A 22,766-nucleotide genomic window follows, 5' to 3' on the forward strand; every position below is an offset into this window, starting at 1 on the left:
TGAAAGTGGAACCACCTGTACCCCATCTTCCCTACATATCTACAATCTGAAGCAGACCTAAGCCACAAAGACAGCTAGGGGAGACATAAAACCACACTGGCACCGAGTCCTGGACAGGAAGGACTTTATACCCTAAAAAGCACATTCCACAAATGTATTTTCAAAAGAAAAAGGCTGTGTGCATTATGCTAGCGTAATGATGTCAGGAGCAAATGACCTAAATGATTCTGCTCCATTTCATTTTCATTCACTGAGCCAAGAGCAATAAACCAAAACTGTCATCCACATGCATCCATCTGGATGAGGCTTCAGAAGACCTAATTTTACTGAACAGACATGAAGAAGTCAAGTGCCTTTCAAGGAGGAATGCAAAGTGGCTGATAAATTTAACCAGGTCTTTGTCATAAGCATTAGAAAGGGCCAATTAACCAATACTTACTAGTTTCTACTTTAGGACTAGCTTTGTAGTAGGAGCTTTATGGCACATAATAAATAAAAGGGGGCTCCCACATCACTGTTTTCCCCTTTCAAAATATCCCTAAGGTATGTATTCAAGTGTTTTTTTTCTTTCATGCGATTGCTTCTAACACATTTATAAGATTATTTCTTTGTTGCTTTGTATGTCCCTCCTCCACGGTGTAACACCTGCTTTCACTGTATTTGATGTTGGTATAATTTGTGGAGGGGAAGGGAAAAAACAAATTGTTTAAATAGGGATACAGGTGGACCCATTGCAACAATGAGATGTACAAGTCGTTATGTAGAAAACGAACTTTACAACTTTGGTAGGGGAGGAGGGGGGAAGAAGGATTGGGTTGGGGGGGGGGAAGATGGGAAGGGACAGGAAGGGGAAACAAAGGAGGAGGCTACAATGCTTGATAAGAAATGTACTCATTATCTTGCCCATGTAATTGTAACCCCTCTGTATAGTATTTTCACAATAAAACAAAACAAAACAAAACAAAATACATTCAGCCATCAGAAGGCTGCTGGAGAAAATCATTCAGCAAGGACATTAATACCACCTCTTCAAATTTATAATTGTGCTGACTTTCTTTGGGTCTTCAACACAACCCCAAATTCCACTACCTATGTTCCACAACAGCTATTTCAAATCTTCTTTCTCTCTGAGTCTATTCTCTTCCCACTCCTAACAGATGATATTCAGGTAGCTAGAAGTCATCAAGTCTGGAACTTTTTCCATTTACTGGACCACAGTTCCAAATATGTCTTTGCCTATACCCACTCTCAGGACTTTCCTGCCAGTCATAATACATGGATTCCTCTTCCCCTTGGGAGCTTGCTGTCCTTAATTCCTTATTCTTTGGTATCCTCTGCCCTCACTTGTGGGGCTTGTTTTGGTTTATCAGCTTCTTGCCATCTGCAATCCATATAGGCCTAAATTCCCTGACTGCTTGCTTTTTATGCTCTTACCATTTTCTCCCCTCTGAAGAGGTAACCTTGCTTGCTGTTAGAGAAAAGGAGCAAAGACTGCTCTAGCTACTTTGGGCTAATTCTGGAGCATTGCTGTTTCTCTCTGGCATATAATATTTGTGAAAGTTCTCTTTAGATCTTGGGTCTTTCCACACTAAGAATGTATAATATCATGCTGAGTAAGTAAAATATTCTGTTTTAAAATAGTGTGCTTTATTATACTTACTCTTTTTAGTTATTTTTCTGTCTAGTTTCTTGAATTAATTTGTTTTTAATCTTTCTTATTTAAAAATATATTGTTTAAGCGGGGAGCCTGTAGATTACAACCTATAATCCTGGGTATTCAGCAGGCTGAGGTCTGAGGATTGCAGTTCGAAGCCAGCTTGGGCTGACAAGTCCGTGAGATTCTTATTTCCAATTAACCACCAAAAAGCCATAAGTGGAGCTGTGCTTCAAATGGTAGAGTGCTAGCCTTTAGCAAAAAAGCTCAGGGACAATGCCTACGCACTGTGTTTCAAGCCCCAGGACCAGCATATACACCCATGTACAAACATATATTATTTAAGTTAGTGCAAATACTCTGAGTACTACTCTGTTAATCTATTACTTAAGTTTTAAAGAACTTCTCATTTTCACCTTACTTTAAAAGTTTATACTTTTAGTGTTAATTTCTGCGCACCTTGGGTGTTATTTAGAGATATAATTTCTTATTCTTTTGCTAATGTTTAATTTTACGTAATTGAAAGAGAAACAGATTATATGGTTTCAGCTTTCAAATGTATCTCAGAATTTCAGATATTTCTTTTTTATTTGATTTCAGTTTTAGTTTCAGCTTTTGTAACTACTTCATGGGTACTGGAAAATGATGCCCAGATGTTTAATGCTTTTTTTTTTTCATTTCCATACATTTTTTCTTTCACCAAAATAAAATATTATCATTTTTCCATTTAAATTATTTTCATCTTGAATCCTATTCTATATGGAATTAATATTGCCATATTTGCTTTCATTTTTATTGGAATCTACCCTGGATATCTGTTTTAAGAAACTTTATTTCATTCATTCCAGGTCATTTTGTTTTAGACATGTCTGTTATTCAAAGCATATGACTGAATGGACTTTAAAAATACAATAGAGCTTTTAGCCAGCTGCCAGTGTCTCAGGCCTGTAATCCTAGACACCTAAGAGGCTACTATCCAAAGAATGGTAGTTTGAGGCCAGTTCAGCCAGAAAAATATCCAGGACTCAGTCTCCAGAATAACTAGAAAAAAGCAGGAAGCATGGTTCAAGTGATAAAGCACCAACAGGGCAACCAAACTGAATAAGCACAAGGTACTGAGTTCAAATCCCCATGCTACCTCCCTCCTCCAAACATGCCTTTTTTTATGTCTATTGCTAGAGGGAAAAAAGTATTTTTATTATTGGCTCACATTCTGACATTCTTATTTTCTATTTCCTATCTATTATTCTTTCTTTGTTGACTTTGTTCTTTAATCTGAAAATCAAGAGAAAATCTTTAAAGTCCAGAGCAAAAATATAGGCTGCTTACAAAAGAATAAGAAGTCTCATGTCAATGGACTTTGCTTTGGCAATGCAGGACATGACAAAGAAACACAACAATAGTTTTGAGGAGAAATTATTTTTAAACTAAACTTCAATGACAGCCAAACTTGCTGGAAAAAGGACATTTTCAAGCATGAACACAGAGGGTTTCTACAGGACTTCAGAAATGTAAGCCTTGAGTGGAGATGCCACGAAGGAAGAGGGTTTATCAGGTCCTCCTCTGTACCACAATTTTTCATAGTTTTGATGTTTTGAATTTGGGGATCCTGAATTTGGAGCAGGATTCAGCAAGCAATAGCTATATAACAATTCCACACTGCTGTAATTTTTTTAATAAATGAAGTTTGAGGGAACACAGCTATGTTTGTTCACTTGCATATTTACGGATACAAATTGCAAACCCTAAAATCAAGGATAGAACTAGGGAGTAAACAGAGATCCATGGGGTTTAAGATTAACCTTAAGATTGGCCTTAACTTAAATTTCACCCACTAGACAATCCCCTAACCTCATCTTGGTCCCTACTTTGCTAAAATATTTACTATGTGACCTTTGAAAGCTCCAGGCCAGAAGACCACATGAACACCAAGTCAAGTACAGCAAAGTTTATTGTCAGAGAGCTGACAAGGCTGTGCCTTTCAGGCTGGGCTCAATACTTGTCATTGTGCAAAGTGGGTACCTTTATAAGGCCAAGAGCTAGGGATGGAAGAGTACTCTGCGGTTGCAGCTGAAGCCAAGACAGCACACAGCCATGGTGGGGTTTACTGATTGCAAAGTCTGGGCAGAAGGCATTTTGCTGCTGCAGCTAGAGGTTACTGGGGGCCTATGTGGGAGTTAACAATCCGGGTCAGGTCTGGTCTTGTCACCTGATTTTGGGGGAAATGGCTGAAGACCTAAAATAGAGGTTGTTGAGTCAAAATAGAAGAGGACAACCCTTAATAGAACTTGTTCCTTGGTACCTGGTTTAAGCTATCTCTGAAATTGTTTGTATGACCAGGATAGTTTCTTTAGAGCATGTTACAAACCATGCTTTTCTGCATTTGGTTCTCTCGGGTTATTGAGATATGCTTTTGCTTTCATGATTCATTATTTTTAGATGCATTTTTTTCTAGGTTATTTTAGAAAAGAAAAGGGTTGACTCTGTTTTGCTAAGTGATCTCATGTCAATTTAGTAAAACACAGACACGTACACAAAACATAAACTCCTTTCCTTTCATTTCTGTCTTCCCCTCCAATTTTCTTATAAATCGATTGTTCGGAATTTTACCTTTTGGGAATAAGTCTAACAGTACTACAGAGGACATAGCATAGTTTCTAACTACCTTTGGTCTAGTTCCTAAAAGGTTCATAAATATATCACTGGAAATTTCATTTGTATTGATATTTTCCTTCTCCAAGTCACTTCATATTCATTGCCTGTGTAATAGAACTAATACCTTTTCTTTTCTTTCATAGGTAAAGTGAAACTATTACTGATTTGTCACCTTGTATGTTCCAAAAGTGGTGCTAGGGGCTGGTATGACAATGGGGATGCCCCTGCTCTCCTGGAGAACTCAGGCTTTGGCATGGTTACTGCTAGCTGCTTTTAATCAGCTATTTGATAAGAAATGAGACAACAAAGCCCAGCAGAAAGAATTGAAAATCTTATGTTTTGACAGAAAAGGGAAGTAAAGAAGGGATAGTATCTGAAGATATTGGCACCATTAAAAAGTAGCTTAGGCTGGTGCTAATGGCTCACTATAATCCTAGCTGAAGGCTAATTAGCATCTGAGGATCCTTGCTTACAGCCAGTTTGGCCAGCAAAGACCATGATACCCTAACTCCAACTACCTGCCAAAAAGCTGGAAGTAGAACTGGGGCTCAAATGGTAGAGCACCAGCCTTGAGTGAAAGAGCTAAGAGGCATTGCCTAGGCCCTAAGTCCCAGCCAAGTACACACACACACACACACACACACACACACACACACACACACACACACACACACACACACACACACACACACACACACACACACACACACACACACACACACACACACACACACACACACACACACCCCTAGTACTTCACAACAGAAAGATACCTTTAGGTCATCTCAGAAATGGCCTACCCCCACCTATCACAGGCTCCAGAATATAAAAGTCAAAGCACATTTAAAAGACTTTCATTGAGCTGGGCACCTGGTGGCTCCTGTCTGTACAGTAATCCTAGCTACATTAAAGGCTGAAGTCTCAGGATTGTGGTTCAAAGTCAGCCCAGGCAGGAAAGTCTGGGAGACTCTTATCTCCAATTAACCACCAAAGAGCCAGAAATGGAACTATGCTCAAGTGGTAGCTTTGAGCACAAAACTTGGGGCAGAGCCCAGGCCCTAGGACTAACATCAAAAAGGGGGAGAGAGTGAGAGAGAGACAGAGAGACAGAAAGACAGAGAGACAGAGACAGAGACAGAGAGACAGAGAGAGAGACAAAGACAGAGAGAGACAGAGACAGAGACAGAGAGACAAAGAGACAGAGAGAGACTTTCCATGGAGAAAATAGCATAGTTATCCCTAGGAAACCCTACTTGGTATAGAGACACCTAAGAATATGTTTTCAAGCTGATGGCTCACCCCTATAATCCTAGTTACTCAGGAGACTGAGATCTGAAGATCATAGTTCCAAGCCACCCCAGACAGAAAAGTCCCCATGAGACTCTTATCTCCAATTAACCACTTAAAAACAGAAGTGATGCTGTGGCTTAAGTGATAGAGTGCTAACCTTGAGCACAAAGAGGCTCAGGGACAGTGCCCAGACCCTGAGTTCAAGCCCTACAACTGACAAAAAAAAAAAGACTGTTTTCACAGCATTAATTTCGCCATTGTTAGTCAAACACATATACTAAAAGGCTGCTGAAGCCATGGTCAGATTAGACCCAGCTACTGCTTGAACTGGTGGCAGACTTTTACATCATTTGGGTGGTACTTGTTTTTGCACGTCTGCAGAATGCAAGAGTTCTGAGATTGTGGGGGCTTTCACTCAGATTCAAAGGAAAGCAGGGAGGCCAGCAATGGCTGGCAAGATTGGGATAGCTGCAGATAACCGAAAGAGAAACTATGAGAGAAAAGCTGAAGATGCAATGGAGATCCATGGAAGTTGTGGATGCCAGAAACATGGGACACCTGCTAGGGAAAGCTAGGTTCCATAAGAGAGCAGAGACAGCTCAACATAGAGGCCAAGTGGGTTGCAAATGTCCAGGCCACAAAAGCAGGGCTGCTTAAGCCATCTGAAGTTCACATCATACCAATGTATGCTCCAGATGTCAAACACTAACTTAGAGATCTTGACACTCCTTTCTAGTTTTAAGTCTGCAGCAACATTTGTAAGTAATAATGATAGCTGAAGTTCACATTTGTCACTTATTGATTGAGTGTGTGTGTGTGTGTGTGTGTGTGCGTGCGCGCGCGCACGCGTGCCCGTGCTGATAATGGGGCTTGAACTCAAGGTCTGGGCACTGTCCCTTAACTTTTTCATTCAAGGCTGATGTTTTATGCTTAAGCCACAGCTCCACTTCTGACACTTTGGTAGTAAATTGGAAAAGACTCTCATAGACTTTACTACCTGGGCTGACTTCAAAGTGTTATCCTCAGAGCTGAGCCTCCTGAGTAGCTAGGATTACAGATGTGAGCCACCAGCACCCAGCTTATCCTTCCTTTGTTTCCTTTTGTTTTTTCTTTCTCTTTCTTTTGTTGATGGTACCAGATTATTGAATTCAGGAACATCTGCTTGTTAAGGCAAGTGCTCTGCCTCTTGAGACATGTGTCTTAGCCATATTTGCCTTATTTGTTTTTAAATTAGATATTTTGTTTTTGTTTTCTACCTTTATTTCCCATTTTATTTGGTTAAAATTAGAAGCAGAAATTGATACACTGTAAAGCAGCATATCTAAACTAAAGAGGCAGGCAATTTTAGACTTGCTCTGTAGCCTACCTAGATTGAGAAAATGTCTTGCAGGATTTGAGATTTGCAAAAGAGATTCACTTCAGATGGACAATTCAGCATTGCCCAGAAAATACTAGAAAATACTAGAGCATTGCACAGTAAGACAGAGACATTTTGCAATGGAATGCCCATACAGGTGACCATTATTCTACTATGCCTGTACTTCTGACTGAGACTCAATAGTTCTCCCTGTGTTGGGGGTGGGGAGTTATTGAGAGCTCAGCCAGCGGAGTCATTATACAAGTATATAATTCGGTCCATGAAGACCTCCGTCTCTCTGTAGATGAGTTTTCATAGGAAATTAGGACACTGGGAGAGCCTCACAAGGTCTTGCATATTTAAGGAAAAGATCTAAGTTTAATTTTTAAAAGCTCCTCTTTTATAATAATTGTTACTAGTTGGTAAATCTGGAGATTTATTTGGTTTTTTTTCTTTGTGTTTCATGCTAATTTCATAGTTCTAAACTAGCTCAAAGTTGGTCTGACACACAAAAAAGTGTGGGCTTACTATATAATAATTTCTATCTATAGCATTGTGGTTTTCTGTTGGTAATGTGAGATCTGTGTAATACACCTTTCCATTGCTATAACAAAGAGAGAAAGGGAGGAAGAGAGAGGGAAAGAAAAAAAGAGGGAAGAGAAAGGGGAGAGGGGGTGGGGAGGAAGGGAAGGGGAGAGGAGTGAAAGAGGAAGAAGGGAGAGAGGGAAGGAAGGAGAAGGGGAGAGGGAGAGAAGGAAGAAAGAGACTGAAAAGGGGAGGGAGGAGACAGGGAGAAAGGGAGAGAAGGAGAAGACAGGGAGGGAGGAAAGAGGGAGGGAGAGAGGAACTGAGGAGAGAGAGGGAGAGGGGAGAAAGGAAGTGAAGGAGGGAGGGAGAGAGAGGAAGAGAGAGAGAGATCCAAAGCACAGCAACTTCATGGCCATCTTTTCCTGTGGAGATTTCTGTGAAGACTGAGATGAATAACTTATATGGGCCTTAATCCAGCTTTTAACAAGCAATGACAATACCTGTGAAAGATTAACATTTTCTTACTTGCACTGATATTAAGCCTTTCATTTTAAAAACCTCGAATTACATTCAAAGATTGTAAGATAAAGATTTGCTGTTAAAAAAAATGCTACCATAAACAAAGCCTACTTTGTAATCAGAATCCCTCATTTTTTTTTCCTGTATAAAATAGCATAGAACAATGCTCAGTTGTAGATAATGTAGATTCCAGAAAGCTAAGAATTTGTCATGCAAGTGAAGTAGGTTACAAAAATTTTACATGAAGAGGCACCAAATTCACAGGGGCAAAATCATTTTTTCCTTCTTTTAATTGCCACATTTTAATTAATGAAACAAAATTCCTCAAAATATTTGTTTTTTTGTTTGTTGTTGTTGTTGTTGTTGTTTTGGGGGGGGTCCGGTTGTGGGGCCTGAACTCTGGGCCTGGGCTCTGTCCTTCAGCTCTTCAGCTCAAGGCTAGCGCTCTACCACTTGAGCCACAGTGCCACTTCCGTCTTTTTTCTTTTTGCTTATGTGGTGCTGAGGAATCGAACCCAGGGCCTCATGCATGCAAGGTAAGCGCTCTACCACTGAGCCACCTTCCCAGCAAACTATTTGTTTTTTTTAATAATTTTTAAAAAATTTATTTGTTATTATAAAGATGATATACAGAGGGTTTACAGTTACATGTCAGATGAAAAGTACATTTCTTTTTGAACAATGTCACCCATTCCCTCACTCTCTCCCAGCTTTTCCCTCCTATCCCCACCCACAAGTTGTGTAGTTCATTTTCAACAGAGTGTCTTTCCCCAGTAAGCAATACAGTTAACAAAATAACAACAAAAGAGTCTTGTGTCCCACCTCATTACTGAAAATAATTCTAAATGAATTAGCAGAGGTTAATACCTTGCTTAGTGAGGATTGAAGGTATGTACTTCCAAGACTAGAATCTGGATTCTACCTGCATGGGTAGAGGAGAGAACACATACTGACAATAAGTTTAGACCTGGGCCTTTTATTTGAAAAGTCGTAGTTGTGCTCTGTTCCCTTGAGATAAATGTCTCTAGATTAACAAGTTCCATACTATTGATCCTCCCCCCCTCCACACACACATACACACACACACACACACACACACACACACACACACACACACACACACACACACGGGGTCGGGGTGGGGGGCGTGAAGTCTAACTCTGTGTATCTAAGATAAGGCAATTAGAAAAAGCAATACAAATAAAGGCTAAAAGTTGCCTGGGGATGAAAGGATGCAGTTGTTGTTTCATGGGTACTGAGTTTTAGTTTAGAAAGATGAAAATGTTCGGAGATAGATGGTTGTAGAACAGTGTGGATGCACTTAATGCCACCAAAATGAAGTTAAAAATTAGTAAAATGGCAAATTTTATCACAATTTTGTTTTCATCATCAGTCGTGGGCCTGAACTCTGGGCCTGGGCGCTGTCCCTCAGCAACACATCTGGCTTTTACTGCTCATGTGGTGCTGAGGAATCGAACCCAGGGCCTCATGCATGCAAGGCAAGCGCTCTACCACTGAGCCACCTTCCCAGCCCTGGGTCATTTTTTTTTGAGGGGGGGGGGGGTCCGGTTGTGGGGCCTGAACTCTGGGCCTGGGCGCTGTCCCTCAGCTCTTCAGCTCAAGGCTAGCGCTCTACCACTTGAGCCACAGTGCCACTTCCGGCTTTTTTCTTTTTGCTTATGTGGTGCTGAGGAATCGAACCCAGGCCTCACGCATGCAAGGCAAGCGCTCTACCACTGAGCCACCTTCCCAGCCCTTTATCACGATTTTTTTTTTTTTTTGGAGCATGGGAATTGATTGGTGAGCACAGGGAATCTCACTTCGATGCAAAAAGTGCAGCTGTTGGGGGAGGTGAGCCCATCGGCTGTCATGTCACTGGGGATTGCCAGCTCATTCCGCGGGAGTTAACAATCACAATGATGATTTAAAGGGGGAGGGGGGACTCGCTGACACCCTGGATTCGATCCGCTCACGGAGGGGGAGGGCTGGGCCCAACCGCAGCCTTCCCTCGCAGGCTCTGTTCAAAGCATCCTTGAAGGGAGCCCGGAGCCCAGGCGCGGCCGGGGAGGGAGGGAAGCAGACCCACGCGTCCGATTAGGGGGACCCCACGATTTCGGTGAGCCCGAAGCCACCGAGGGGGCCCGAGGATGCTCAGACAAAGGTAAGTCGGGCGCGCGCGGGGACGGCCGGCGGCCGGGGAGGCTCCGGGCCCAGCCGAGCGGCGAGACGCCGGCAGGAGCCGGGGCCGAATGAGGCAGGACTGGGGAGCAGCAGAGGAAGGTCCCGCCGGCCGGGACCGGCGATCCCGCTGCCGGCAGGAGGGACGAGGCCGGGAACGCCCTCCCATAGGGCTCCGCCCCTCCGCGTGAGCCCGAAACCGAGGCGAGTGCCGAGGTCACGCGCCACAGCCGGCCGCAGCCCGGGCCTCCGCGGGCCCCAGAGCGGCTGAGGAAGAGCGCGTGCCTCACGTCCTCGCCGAGGCCCCGCCCCCCGCGCTGCGCACGCGCGGCCGCGCCCCGCCCCTGGTCTCCGCCGGGGGCGGGGCGGGGCCGGGAGCAGAGCCGGGAGGCCGCGGGGAGCGCGCGCCAGCCGCCGCCGCCGCCGCCGCCTCCGCGTCACGGCTCCCGCCCCGCCCTCCCCGAGCCCCTCCCCACGCTCGGTTTCTCCCCGGTCTCCCGCCTCCTCCGACCGGGTGGTGACTTAAGCCACGGAGCGCGGCGAAGCCCTTATTTTTCCTCCTTCCTCGTAGCCGCGCCGGGGAGCTCGCGGCGGGCGGCCCCTCCGCTCCGGCCCGAGATGAACGCGGCGGCAGAAGCCGAGTTCAACATCCTCCTGGCCACCGACTCCTACAAGGTAGCGGCTGCGGCGGGCGCCGGCGTCCCGGGGCAGCGCGAGGCTGCGGCCGCCGGGGCCGGGGCGCGGGGCGCGGCGGCGGGATGGGGCAGGTGGAGCCGGCGCCGCAGTGGAGGAGGTCGGCGGAGGAGGGATGGAGGCTCGGGAGGCTGGAGGCGGGGCCTGCGCTGCGCGGTGCGCCGCGAGGGCTCGCCGGCGTGCCGGGGCGCACGCCTCCCCGGGACCCGGCCTCTGCGCCCTGCGCTGGCCCAGGCAGCGGTGACTGGTTAGGTAACGGCCCCGGGTCACGGCCTCGGTGGGCGGAGCGGGCTCCGGAGCCGAGCAAGGTCCCGCGCGCTCGCCCGCCCGCCCGCCCCTGGCCGGGCAGGTACGTCCCTTCCAGGGGAGGAAGGTGGTGGCGCCCTCCCGGCACGTTCCCCGGCCCAGCCTGGGGCACAGGGCGGCGGGCACACGTCTGTCCCCGGTAGCCGGGGTGCATTCTCCGGTTCATCCTGCTGGGCCGCGTGCATCTCCAGCTCTCGTGCCGGCCGTGCTCCTGCGCCTGACCCCGGGGTGCGGGGGCCACGGGGTCGGCGCTCCTTTAGGGTCACGACGGGATTTCCGTGAAAAGGAAACTGAAACTCGCGGAGATTTAAAGGAATTGGAGTTTTCACCCTGCAGAACTTGTGGAGAGGAAACGGCACGCGTTGCTTTAATGTGCCTATTGGATGCTTGCATGCTTAGCTGCCCCATTAATTTTGCTTGAAACTCAAGTCAAACTCACAAAGAGACAGAAAAGGGGGGAAATCACTAGAGGGTAAGCCTCGCCAGCGTCCCCAAATTATACAAAGGGAACTTTGATACTTTGACTGACTTTACTTAGCCAAGAGGCTTGCTTAAAAGGTGAAATGTCAGAGGTCAGAAATACTCATCGTAGAAAATAAATTTTTAGCTTTTAAGTTTCAGGGTTTACTGGAGCAACATGGTAATTTTTAATACAGTGATTAGCCTAGTATTCTTGTGTCTGTCTGGATTTTCTCTGGATTCTATTTATTATTTATTTATTTATTATTTGTCTGTACTGGGGTTTGCAGTTAGGGTGCTGTGGTCTGGCTTTAACTCACAAGGCTGGCACTCTACCACCTGAGCCACACCTCCACCTTTAATTGGAGATGAATCTCTCCTATTGGTCTGCCTGGACTGGCTTTGGAATCTAGACCCTCATCAATCTCCTGAGTAACTGGGATTATAGGTCTGAGGGTACTGACACTGGATTTGTGTTTTATTTTTTAAACCTCAAATACTGGAGAGAATTCCATTTTATTTCAGTACTAGTTCAATTTTTTTTTGCAGTTAGATTAGGATTCTGTTATACTTGGGTGAATTTCCATTGAGTGTCAAGTCTCTGTAAGGGAATTTAAAGAAAGAAATCTGTACTAATGCAAGGGCATGATCATTTCTAGTATGGTTCTTCACCTGACCCTAAAACTTCTGCTTGAGTTCTCTTAGTTCAGTTACAGTTTTTGGTATCTTTATTAATGATCTTAGGGTTTCATCTATTGCTTTTAACTCTTTAAAATAATTTTCAGATTCTTAGCTCATTAGCTGTGGAGTAAATTACTGAATTGTAAGTGGGAAATGTAAATAAAGAAGTCAGAAGCAAAAGGGAATGCAGGTCCTGGAGCGGTTTTAAGGAATGTAGTGTTTTTATTTTGTGCTGATTCTGGGGCTTGAACTCCTCAGAGTTTGAGCTCAGTCCCTGAGCTTTTGTGCTCAAGGCTAGCACTTACCACTTGAGCCACAGCTCCACTTCTGGCTTTTTGGTAATTAATGGGAGATAAGATTCTCATGGACTTTTCTGCCTGAGCTGGCTTCAAACTGCACCTCAGCCTCCTGAGTAGTTAGGATTTCAGGCAGTTTGGTCAAATTTGTTAAACATCAGTTTGTGGGTAGGGAGTGCGTGTAGTTAAAATAATGAGTTACCTTAAAATTCTATTTTGGGTTTGTGGTCCTGTTTTCATAATACTGGGGATTGAACTCAGGGCCTCTTGCTTGCTAGGTAAGTGCTCTACCAGTTGAGCCACAACTCCAGCCTCCTTCTTTGCCTTGATTGTTTCAAGGTAAGTTCTGGTTTACACCAGCATTGGCCTGGGGTGAGATCTTCTAACTTGTGCTTTCCCTCCACTGAATGAGATGGAGTCTTGTGTACTTTTATGCCTAGGCTGGCTTTGAACCCTCTGAACTAGCTACCCTCAAGTTTTCTAATCTTCTAGCAAATTATACTTACTTGCACTATTAGAATTTGTACCTACGTAAATTTTTACCAAATCAGGCTGTTACATTTTATCCTTTTTCTTACATGAAATATTGTCAGAAGATTTGCATCTTGGTTTTGTTTTTTCACTTTTCCCTCTAAAAGTCCCTTCAAGGGGATTCAATCAGGTTGTTATTTTTATACCAGTGGGTTACAACAATATACTAACATACAGGATTTTTGTATTCCACAATCAGATTTGGTCATTGAGTTTCTTTTTCCTTGCCTTTTGAATGGTCCTTGCAGTTTCTAGTTTTGCTTTTTTTAATCATAGGCAAAAAAGAAGCACAATGTTAATGTTGAGGTTGAAAGTGATGACACTTCTATTTGGAAATTGCTGTAAAATGTTACAAATCCATATCAGTTCTCACAAACTCTAGGCAAACATCTGTATGTTAATGGAAAAAGTTAAATATGTTGATTTCTTCTAAAATTGAAGGAGGAATTATTGATTGCCCAAGCACTGCATATAGGGATTTTTGGGTACAGAGGTGGACATGTACGCACATGGCAACATGTAGCAAGGTAATCCACAACAATTTCTGCTGAAGGTAGAACATTTGAAATTCATATTTGTTTCTGAAATCTCATACTTATTAAACCTAATGTGTAACTAAGAACATGGGCAAATGTGGTTCTTCAGTTTTCAGGACTTCTTGTAAGTATAGGGACCTAATCTTAACTTAAATACTTTGTTGATCATTTATGTTTTCAGAATAGCTTTAGGCAACATTGTTCTGCACTATGTGTATTTACATTGTGCTAAACCAGCTAGGACTGAAGGTGCCAATTGTAGCCATCAGAGTGCTTCAATAACATTTGTAAAACAGATAGGTTTGCTTCACTTTAAGATAGCCATTGATTAGTTTCTAAATAATTAGAGCATTTAAAGATGCTTGTCCCCTGTCCTTTCCCCTCCCCAGTGTGTACACTTGGTTTGTTACTACAGCAGAGAATATTTTCAGAATGTCTATTTTATCTATAGTAGTAAATTAATAGAAGACATCAATTGTACTATAAAGGACATAACACACAGAAGTAATCCTTACACAGTGTGTGGTTTACATCATATCACATTAATTATGAACCGAGCTGTCCAGTGTACCTTGCTTTTCAAAAGGCCTTTTATAAGCTGGTTAACTAGAACTCATATGATTTCAATCATTTCAATTATTTAATATATAATAAAGACTTATCTGGCATTGGAAATGAAGACAGTGATGAGCAGTGTATACAACTCACGATGTAGGAAGGTTGATTTTAGAAATGTTTCAAAGAGCTGTCCAACTGATTTACAGTAATGAAGCAGTCGAGATTTTGTTTTTCTAATGTCTTAATTAAAAAAACCTAGAAATTTGAGTTATTTGAGGAAAATATTTTGCAGATGAGAATCATGTGGGCCAGTTCTACCTGGAACGTTAGCCTCCCATGTCTTCCTCTGAGATGTTCCTATTTCTCATAGTTGCCTCTTTGTCACTGCTCCTGAATGAACACTAAAGTACTAGTATAATGGCTCCCATGGTAGCCTGACTTCAGTCATAAAGAGGGTACTGCTGAAGTTTGTACCTGGGAAACCACTTATCAGTCTAGTGATTATATATATATATATATATATATATATATATATATATATATATACATATATGACATTTTGCATATATTTTAATTTCCCTGCTAGGTTTTATGTTACAGGAAAAACTTGGACAATAGAAATAGTTATATATGGGCTGGGAAGGTGGCTCAGCGGTAGAGTGCTTGCCTTGCATGCATGAGGCCCTGGGTTTGATTCCTCAGCACCACATAAGCAAAAAGAAAAAAGCTGGAAGTGGCGCTGGGGCTCAAGTAGTAGAGCGCTAGCCTTGAGCTGAAGAGCTGAGGGACTGCTCCCAGGCTCAGAGTTCAGGCCCCACAACCGGACTCCCCTCCCCCCCCAAAAAAAGAGAAAAATAAAAGAAATAGTCCTATATAAATCATGGATACTGTATAGATAAATTAATTTAGATCAGTAATAATCATAAAATATCTTGCAAAACTTCAATACCAGAAACTAGTGTCCTTCCATATGATAAAATTTGGTTTGCACAGGGCTGGGAAGGTGGCTCAGTGGTAGAGTGCTTGCCTTGCATGCATGAGGCCCTGGGTTCAATTCCTCAGCACCACATAAGCAGAAAAAAGCTGGAAGTGGTGCTGTGGTTCAAGTGGTAGGGTGCTAGTCTTGATCTGGAGAACTGAGGGACAACACCCATGCCCAGAGTTCAGCCCCCATGACCAACAAAATAACAACAACAAAAAAAGTCTATCCATTGTAGGGCTAGTGCAGCATCTTCGAATGCCCTTAGATACTATATATACAACTAGACTTGCTCAGTGGTCTTGAATATATTATCTCATATGCTCCTTTTTTTAAATGTTAGCAGTTAAAACTAAAAGTATAACTGGAAAAAGTAAGTTAGTAATAGTTGCCTCTGGCTATATGATCTCATAATGAGAGGAAAGATCTTGAAAGGATATCAGAAAACTTCGGGGGCTCTAGAGAAGCAGCTAAACAACATTATATCTTACTCTCCCAGAAAGATTCTACTCAAATTTGTCTGTGCTTTTCCCCCATGAATTAATCATACTATAAACAAGAATACTTAGCCTTGGCAATACAAAATTTTGATATAGATTGCTTACCAACAAATACTGCACAGTGGAAAAGGCTGTTCCACTTATTACCCAGAATATCTTAGCTTATCTTTATTTCCTTGGCAAATCTGTCACAATGCAGACACTTAAGTTCTGCTACAAAGTATCTGTTCTTTACCACTCGTGTATTAATATTATATAGATGCTCTTCGCTGTGGGAGGTCTGTGTAATAGTAAAGTTGGCTGGAGTTATATCAGAACTTTGTCTATACCTAATGAAGTTTTTTTACTGTTTTTTTGTGGGGGTTTTTTGTGGGGTTTTCTTTGGGGGGAGGGGAGGTGTTGGTCGTAGAGCTTGAACTCCCAGCCTGGGCACTGTCCCTGAGCTCTTTTGCTCAAAGCTAGCATTCTACCACTTTGAGCCACACCTCCACTTCTGGTTTTCTGGTGACTACTTGGAGCTAAGAGTCTCTCAAACTTTCTTGCCCAAGCTGGCTTTGAGCCACGATCCTCAGATCTGGGCCTAATGAAAAATTTTACATTTATCATAGAACCATTTTCTCTAGAAGTCAGAGCAGTGTTAAAAAGTGAATGTGATTTAACAGCATCCTTTTTGTATTTAATTTTGAATTCTGTGAAATTTCTTGTAAGCATTACTTAATATTCAAGACTGATTTGATTTTGTTACAACACTTGATTTCTCCACTCATTCCCTCAGTCTCCATTGTCTTCCTCATATCATAAATGACACCATTATTGATCCTGTTGCTCAAGCCAGAACTCTAGTTGGTGTTTTTTTTTTGTTTGTTTTAACAGTGTTAGGGTTTGTAGTCTCACACTTTCTTACATGGCTGGCACTTTGCCACTTTAGCTATGCCTCCAGCCCAGCTTTTTGCTGGTTATTTTGCAGATGAGTCTCAGGGCCTTTTCTACCCAGTCTGCCTTAAGCCATGATCCTCTCAATCTCAGCCTCAGTAGCTAGGATTATAGGTATGGGCCATCAGCACCCAGAAAAAAGGCGTCATTAATACTTCTCCATTATTTTTTCCCATGTTCAGTTTGCCAGCTCTGTTCTCCTTGTTTTCCAAATACTGGACCTGTTCTTTCTTCTCCTGGTTTTGGATAGTAGCCTCTTAACTCCTGCTTCTGCTCTGAGCACCCTCTAATCCATACTCTACTCACTACCAGCCTGACTCTTTTAACATGGGAGCAAGAGCATGTAGTTTAGTGTTAGAACATGCACTTAGCATATGCAATACCCTTTATCAATCTCCAGCATCAAAAACTTTTTGAAAAAAAAGTGAATCAGATCATATTCACCCTAGCTGAAAGCATAGTTAGCTTCCTTTTTGCACTTGGTAAAAAATCAAAGCTCTACAGTAGCCTGAAAGCTTTGTGATCTTTTCCCAGCTTTCCTCTGACCTTGTCTAGTCTGAGCACCAACCGTAGAGGCCTCCTTCTGTTCTATCACTTGTGCCAAAGCATTTCTGTCTTGTCACGTAGGGCTTCCTGGGCATCCATTGTAAGTGGTTCCTAGGCCTCCTCTACTTCATCATTTGTACAATTTTTCAAAGCATCCTCTTGATCTGAAATTATTTATGTATTGTTTTTCTCGTCCCCCCCCCCACCAGTTGTTTGCCAGGAGACTTTGTCAGTCTCTTTTCCTTTTCATCCCCAGCATATGGAATATAGTAATGCTAAGTACATAAGCAGTAAAGGGTATGTAAAGTGTTATACAGAGGGGTTACAATTCCATAAGTCAGGTATGAGTACAATTCTTGGATGTTACCCCTTCCTTTGCTTTCCCCTGTCCCTGCCTACAAGTTATTCCATTTTCTGGTAAAGGTTCCTGACCAGATTAGCAGTAAATGGAAAAAGAAGGCAATAAACTAGCAAAACTAGAGTTGTCATCTATTCGTTATAAACTTGCTGAGTGTTAGGTAGTTAGCAAATAGAAAATTATGTTTCATGGTTAGTTACCTGTGAGTTTGTCTAACCAGTTGGAATTCTCTTAAGACTTCTAAGCATACCTTCATTTATAATTAAACAGCCTAAATGTTTAATATTAATCTTAAATGATACTTGTTTCAGAGAAAGCTCTTAAATATTTAGGGAAAAATGAGTTTTATAGTACAAAAAAAACCCCAAACTGTAGTCTTAACACTTCAAAATTGTAATTATTGTCTATAACTGGAACTGTAATTATATGATGGAAAAATTTAGTACGCTTTTCAACCCAGATGGAGCTAAATATCTTAGAGCTATTTCTACTCAATTTTTGACTACTTTGTCTTCTCAGGAGAGGAAAATAATTTGCTTCATAGTATTTGAAAATCTGATAGAAGATGTACTAATAGATACCAGAACTATGGAGATCAGGCTAGGGGGTTGGTTAGTAGTAAGAGAGAGGGTAGATGGATGAAAAAATGAACCAGGTACAAACATAGCCAGAATACTTAATGTACACAGGTGATAAAGCAGTTGGGAATCATGAAATTAGTATTGTGGAGGGAACTGACCAGATGACAAAAAATGGTAGAAGGGGTGACTGATCAAGAACTGGCTACTTAGACATGTTCAATTGTAACCCCCTTGTACAACCTTTTAAAGTTGAGAAAATAAAAGACTAACTGTAGGTCAAACCAGAATGGATGCTGTGAGATATGCTTGTGGTCTGTATGTCTTTTATCAGGGTGGCTATCCTCATTACTTAGTTCCATTGCAGGAATTATACTTATTACATTATAAATTGGACATTTTTGTGTTTTCATACATCTTTAGGTGGAAGTTGTGTCTAATCAGTTTAATTGAAATAATGCTTTTAATAACATTTATTGCAAAAGTATAATAAATAATTATCCTGCTTTTGTGTTTTAGTAGGTTAAGAAGTTTGTTGTGGGTTCTCTGTTACTGCTCATTTAAGCTACTTCTCCCCTCTTAAAAAGTGAGATCAACATACATCTGGATTTTACTGAGGCCTCCCAGTGTCTTTCAGTATGTAAACATCTGTTACATCTGAGCAAAGTGGGGCTTCAAGATTCAGGTAGAACTTAGGTTCCAGTCACGTGTTACTATAAAGATTGACCCCTAGCATTGACTATGTATAACAGAAGAGAGGCTGCAAATAGGCTTCATTGGAGAAGGAAAAGGATGATTGTTCATAAGTGTTGATGGAAATCCATGCATTTTAGCATTGTCATGCTAAAGATTCTTTTTTTTCCCCCTGCTTATGTGGTGCTAGGAATTGAACCCAGGGCCTCATGCATGCAAGGCAAGTGCTTTACCACTGAGCCACCTTCCCAGCCGAGATTCTTTAGGATAAATCCAGATTGTACTGAGATTGAAGTTTGCAGCCAAGCAAAGGAAAACTTCCATCATTGCCATGATTGACCCTGTACCTTAATCACCTAAGCTGTATCATTCCTATTCTTTCCACCAGGCCAAATATACATTATTGTTCTAGTCATTTTTTTACTTCTAAAATGTTTTATTATAGTAAAAACACTGAAATAAAAATTCTGATGAACTTTTTAACTTTTAAACAAAATCCGATAAAAAACAGTGGCTTTAACGTTTAAAAAGGAGAAATCTCTGCTAAGAAATCTTCATGACTCATAAAGAACTGATCTTGTGCTGTACAGGGATTTATTTTCCAGTTAGGATTTGAGAAAAAGAAAGATTATTAGATGTTTTTTATATATTTTTGCTGCTATTGCTTTTATGGCAGGTTTTTGTGTCACTGTGACAGCCATGAGGAACCATCCTCAGTATTTACTTATATGTAAATGAAGAAATAATTATGAGCCATCATGACCAAATATACACATTTAGATAGTAACACTACAATTATAGATCGAATATTCCTAATTCAAAATCCAAAACATTTTGTGAACGGTCACGATATCACAAGGGCATATTTGATGTGACAGGTCATGGTCAAAACATAGATACATTAAAAATAATGCATAAAATTACTTTAGGTTATGGGTACAAGGTATATATGAAACTAATAAATTTTGGATTAGATGTGGGTCCTGACCCCAGGGTATCTCATAAGTATATACAAATATTCTAAAATCCTAATCAGAAGTGCCACTGGTCCCAAACATTTCAGATAAGGAATACAAATACTTAACATGTCCAGATCTGTTGAGTTGGTTCATTCTTTAGTATTGGTTATACACCCTGTAGGGAGTTGCTTCTCATCTGAATGAAAAGTGGCTATTTCCGAATCCAAATGAGTTCCTTTGCCAACTCAGAGGCTTGGTACCTACTTAAGTTTGGTCTCTTGAGGTTTTGATTTTAAGATAAAGTTTCATACTAGGTAATTGACTTTTTTATTCTGGATGAGGGGATGGGGGAGTTGATGAATAGCAAGCATGAAGTATGGTTTTCCTAGATTTGAAATAATTTCAAGCCTTTTGGTTGTGATTCATATTCTCTTTTTGGTGTTTTCTAAAGTATTTCTCTCCACATAGGTTACTCACTATAAACAATACCCACCCAACACAAGCAAAGTTTATTCCTACTTTGAATGCCGTGAAAAGAAGACAGAAAACTCCAAAGTAAGGAAAGTGAAATACGAGGAAACAGTATTTTATGGGTTGCAGTACATTCTTAATAAGTACTTAAAAGGTATAACTTTTCCTAGTACATTTAAATCTCTTGCTTTTGTATAACTTCATATTTTTCCATATGCTATTATTTGAAGCAAATTTTTGAGTAGTGTATGATAGTTACTTAAACCATACTAGAGATTTTTTTAGGAAATTTGTAACCTGTTTAAGTTCTCATCTTTAATGGTTGAATCCATTAAATTTTAGAATTTGGCAGGTATATTTGGTGTGCTTGAGTTTGAGAAAAGTTTTCTTGAAAATAGTAACTTTCAGAATAAATTTAGGAAATCCAGTCATCTCAGAGGCTAATCTGATTTGCTAATAGAATTTAGTTAATAAAGTAAAGGATTTATTATTGACTGGGAAGCATTTTGAATTATGGTAGCATTTACAACTAGAATATTTTTATGCTAGTCAGTTTTATAAGGACTCATCTTTCAAAACTATTTCTAATTGCGGACTTAAATTTCAAATGTATTGTAAATAAAACAGGAAAATCTCAATAATTTCTTTGCTGTTTCTAGTCTGTGTGAGTATATTAGAAATTTTTAAATAAGAATTAGCTTGTAGTTTAAGACAGATTAAGCCTAATTTTGCTCAAGTAATAACTTTTCCATAATCTTGGCCTAAAAGATGTGCTATATTATTGAAAACATAGCTAGATAGCAAAAATACCTGTTTGTAGCCAGGTGCCAGTGGCTCATGCCTCTAATCTTAGCTTCTCAAGAGGCAGAAACTGAGAGGATCACAGTTCAAACCAGTGTAGTCAGAAAAGTCCATGTAACTCTGTCTCCAATTAAGAAGCAAAAAGCCAGGGTATAGGTTTGGCTCAAGTGGTAGAGCACTAGCCAAACTGCAAGCTTCTCAAGAATGTGAGGTCCTAAGTTCAAGTCCCAGCCCTGGAAGCAAGATATCTTAAGTGCATCAACTATAAACTTTGTGTAGTTTCCAAAGATAGATAGTACACTTGAATTCAGTTTAAAAGCTATCATATGATGAATTACAACTAAAAGGTATGGATTGCTTGATTTAGGCTAGCATTGTAAATTATTCTGTGTTGTGACTCATTCATTCCTCACATTATCCTCTAACTAGATACTTTACCATTGTCCTTGTCCTTGTTTTACAGAAAAGTTAGCTAAAATGTATTTAGGGAGAGGACAATAATTTGGTAATTGTAAAAATGATTGGTTTACCAGCCCTGAGGCATCATATCCTTTATGCATGAATACAGTGGAAAGACTCATTTGAGAAGTATAAGTTGTGTTTTAATCATCTTGAATTTAAAGAATATCTTAATGTTTTTTAATACTATGCAAGTAATTTCTATTTATCTGTTTTTAAAATAAAGTAACATGTTTAAAGTGGTGACTAAGAGAACAAATTCCTTTTCTGACTGCTGTTGACAGGGTGACTTATTTAACCTCTCATTACTTTTTAAATCCATAGAATGAGTGACAATTCAGCAACTCACAGAATGCCTTTAGAAATGTAAACAGGACATGTATATCCTTTTAGGTAAAGTAGTGACCAAAGAAAAAATCCAGGAAGCCAAAGAGGTGTACAAAGAACATTTCCAAGATGATGTCTTTAATGAAAAGGGATGGAACTACATTCTTGAGGTAAAAAGTCATGTCATGTTTTGACCTGTTTCGGTTTTCTTAAAATTCACCATTTCTTGTCTATAGTTAACAGATCTTTTCTATTCATGATACATGTTTAGGGTATGTGGCTATTTGGGGTACTTTTTTTTTTTTTTATCAGTTGTGGGGCTTGCACTCTGGGCCTGGTGTTGCTGTACCTGAGCTCTTCAGCTCAAAGCTATCACTCTACCACTTGAGCCACAATGCCACTTCCGGGTTTTGAGTGGTTAATGGAGAGAAGAGTCTCACAGAGACTTTCTTGCCCTGGCTGACTTTGAACCTCAATCCTTCAATCTCAGCCTCCTCAGTAGCTAGGATTACAGGCGTGAGCCATCGGCGCCCATCTTTGGGGCATGCTTTTATTATTAAGTAGTTGTCAAAGGGGTTACAATTTCATAAACCAGGTTATGAATACAGTGCTGCTTGGTCATTGTCATCTTTTCCTTTGTTCTCCCCATTTTCCTTCTTCCCATCTCTACCCTCAAGGTACATAGTTCATTTTTTACAAAATGTATATTGAATATAATGATTGCATTTGCTCACTATTTCTCCCTCCATTCCTGTGCCCCATCTAAAATGTTTTTACAAGTGAATTTAAATTTAAACTTCCTTTGAAAAGTAATTCTTTTTTTTTTTTTTTGTCGGTCGCTTGGGCACTGTCCCTGCACTCTTCAGCTCAAGGCGAGCACTCTACCGCTTTGAGCCACAGTGCCACTTCTGGTTTTCTAGT

The 22,766-nt window shown here is 41.1% G+C and overlaps 1 protein-coding gene and 1 long non-coding RNA gene across 4 annotated transcripts in view; one reads left to right on the forward strand and one right to left on the reverse strand.

Annotated features, from left to right (window-relative positions):
- LOC138809580 (uncharacterized) overlaps window positions 1–22,766 on the reverse strand; it is a 179,597-nt gene that overhangs the window by 49,795 nt on the left and 107,036 nt on the right. The gene's annotated exons all lie outside the window — the stretch shown is intronic.
- The window catches only part of Nampt (nicotinamide phosphoribosyltransferase), a 33,216-nt gene continuing 21,003 nt past the window's right edge, over window positions 10,554–22,766 (forward strand). Inside the window, exons 1-3 of one of the 3 annotated variants that reach the window (XM_069996248.1) lie at window positions 10,554–10,856; window positions 20,256–20,412; window positions 21,912–22,015. In XM_069996248.1, the coding sequence (XP_069852349.1) occupies window positions 10,800–10,856; window positions 20,256–20,412; window positions 21,912–22,015 (318 nt within the window). In that variant the 5' untranslated portion in view covers window positions 10,554–10,799. Of the gene's footprint in view, window positions 10,857–20,255; window positions 20,413–21,842; window positions 22,016–22,766 lie in introns of those variants that run through there. The other 2 variants (XM_069996250.1, XM_069996249.1) reach the window with 2 other exon arrangements.

Source organism: Dipodomys merriami, unplaced genomic scaffold (genome assembly GCF_024711535.1).
Source record: "Dipodomys merriami isolate MVZ:Mamm:240054 unplaced genomic scaffold, mDipMer1.0.p SCAF_5, whole genome shotgun sequence".
Taxonomy (NCBI): domain Eukaryota; kingdom Metazoa; phylum Chordata; class Mammalia; order Rodentia; family Heteromyidae; genus Dipodomys; species Dipodomys merriami.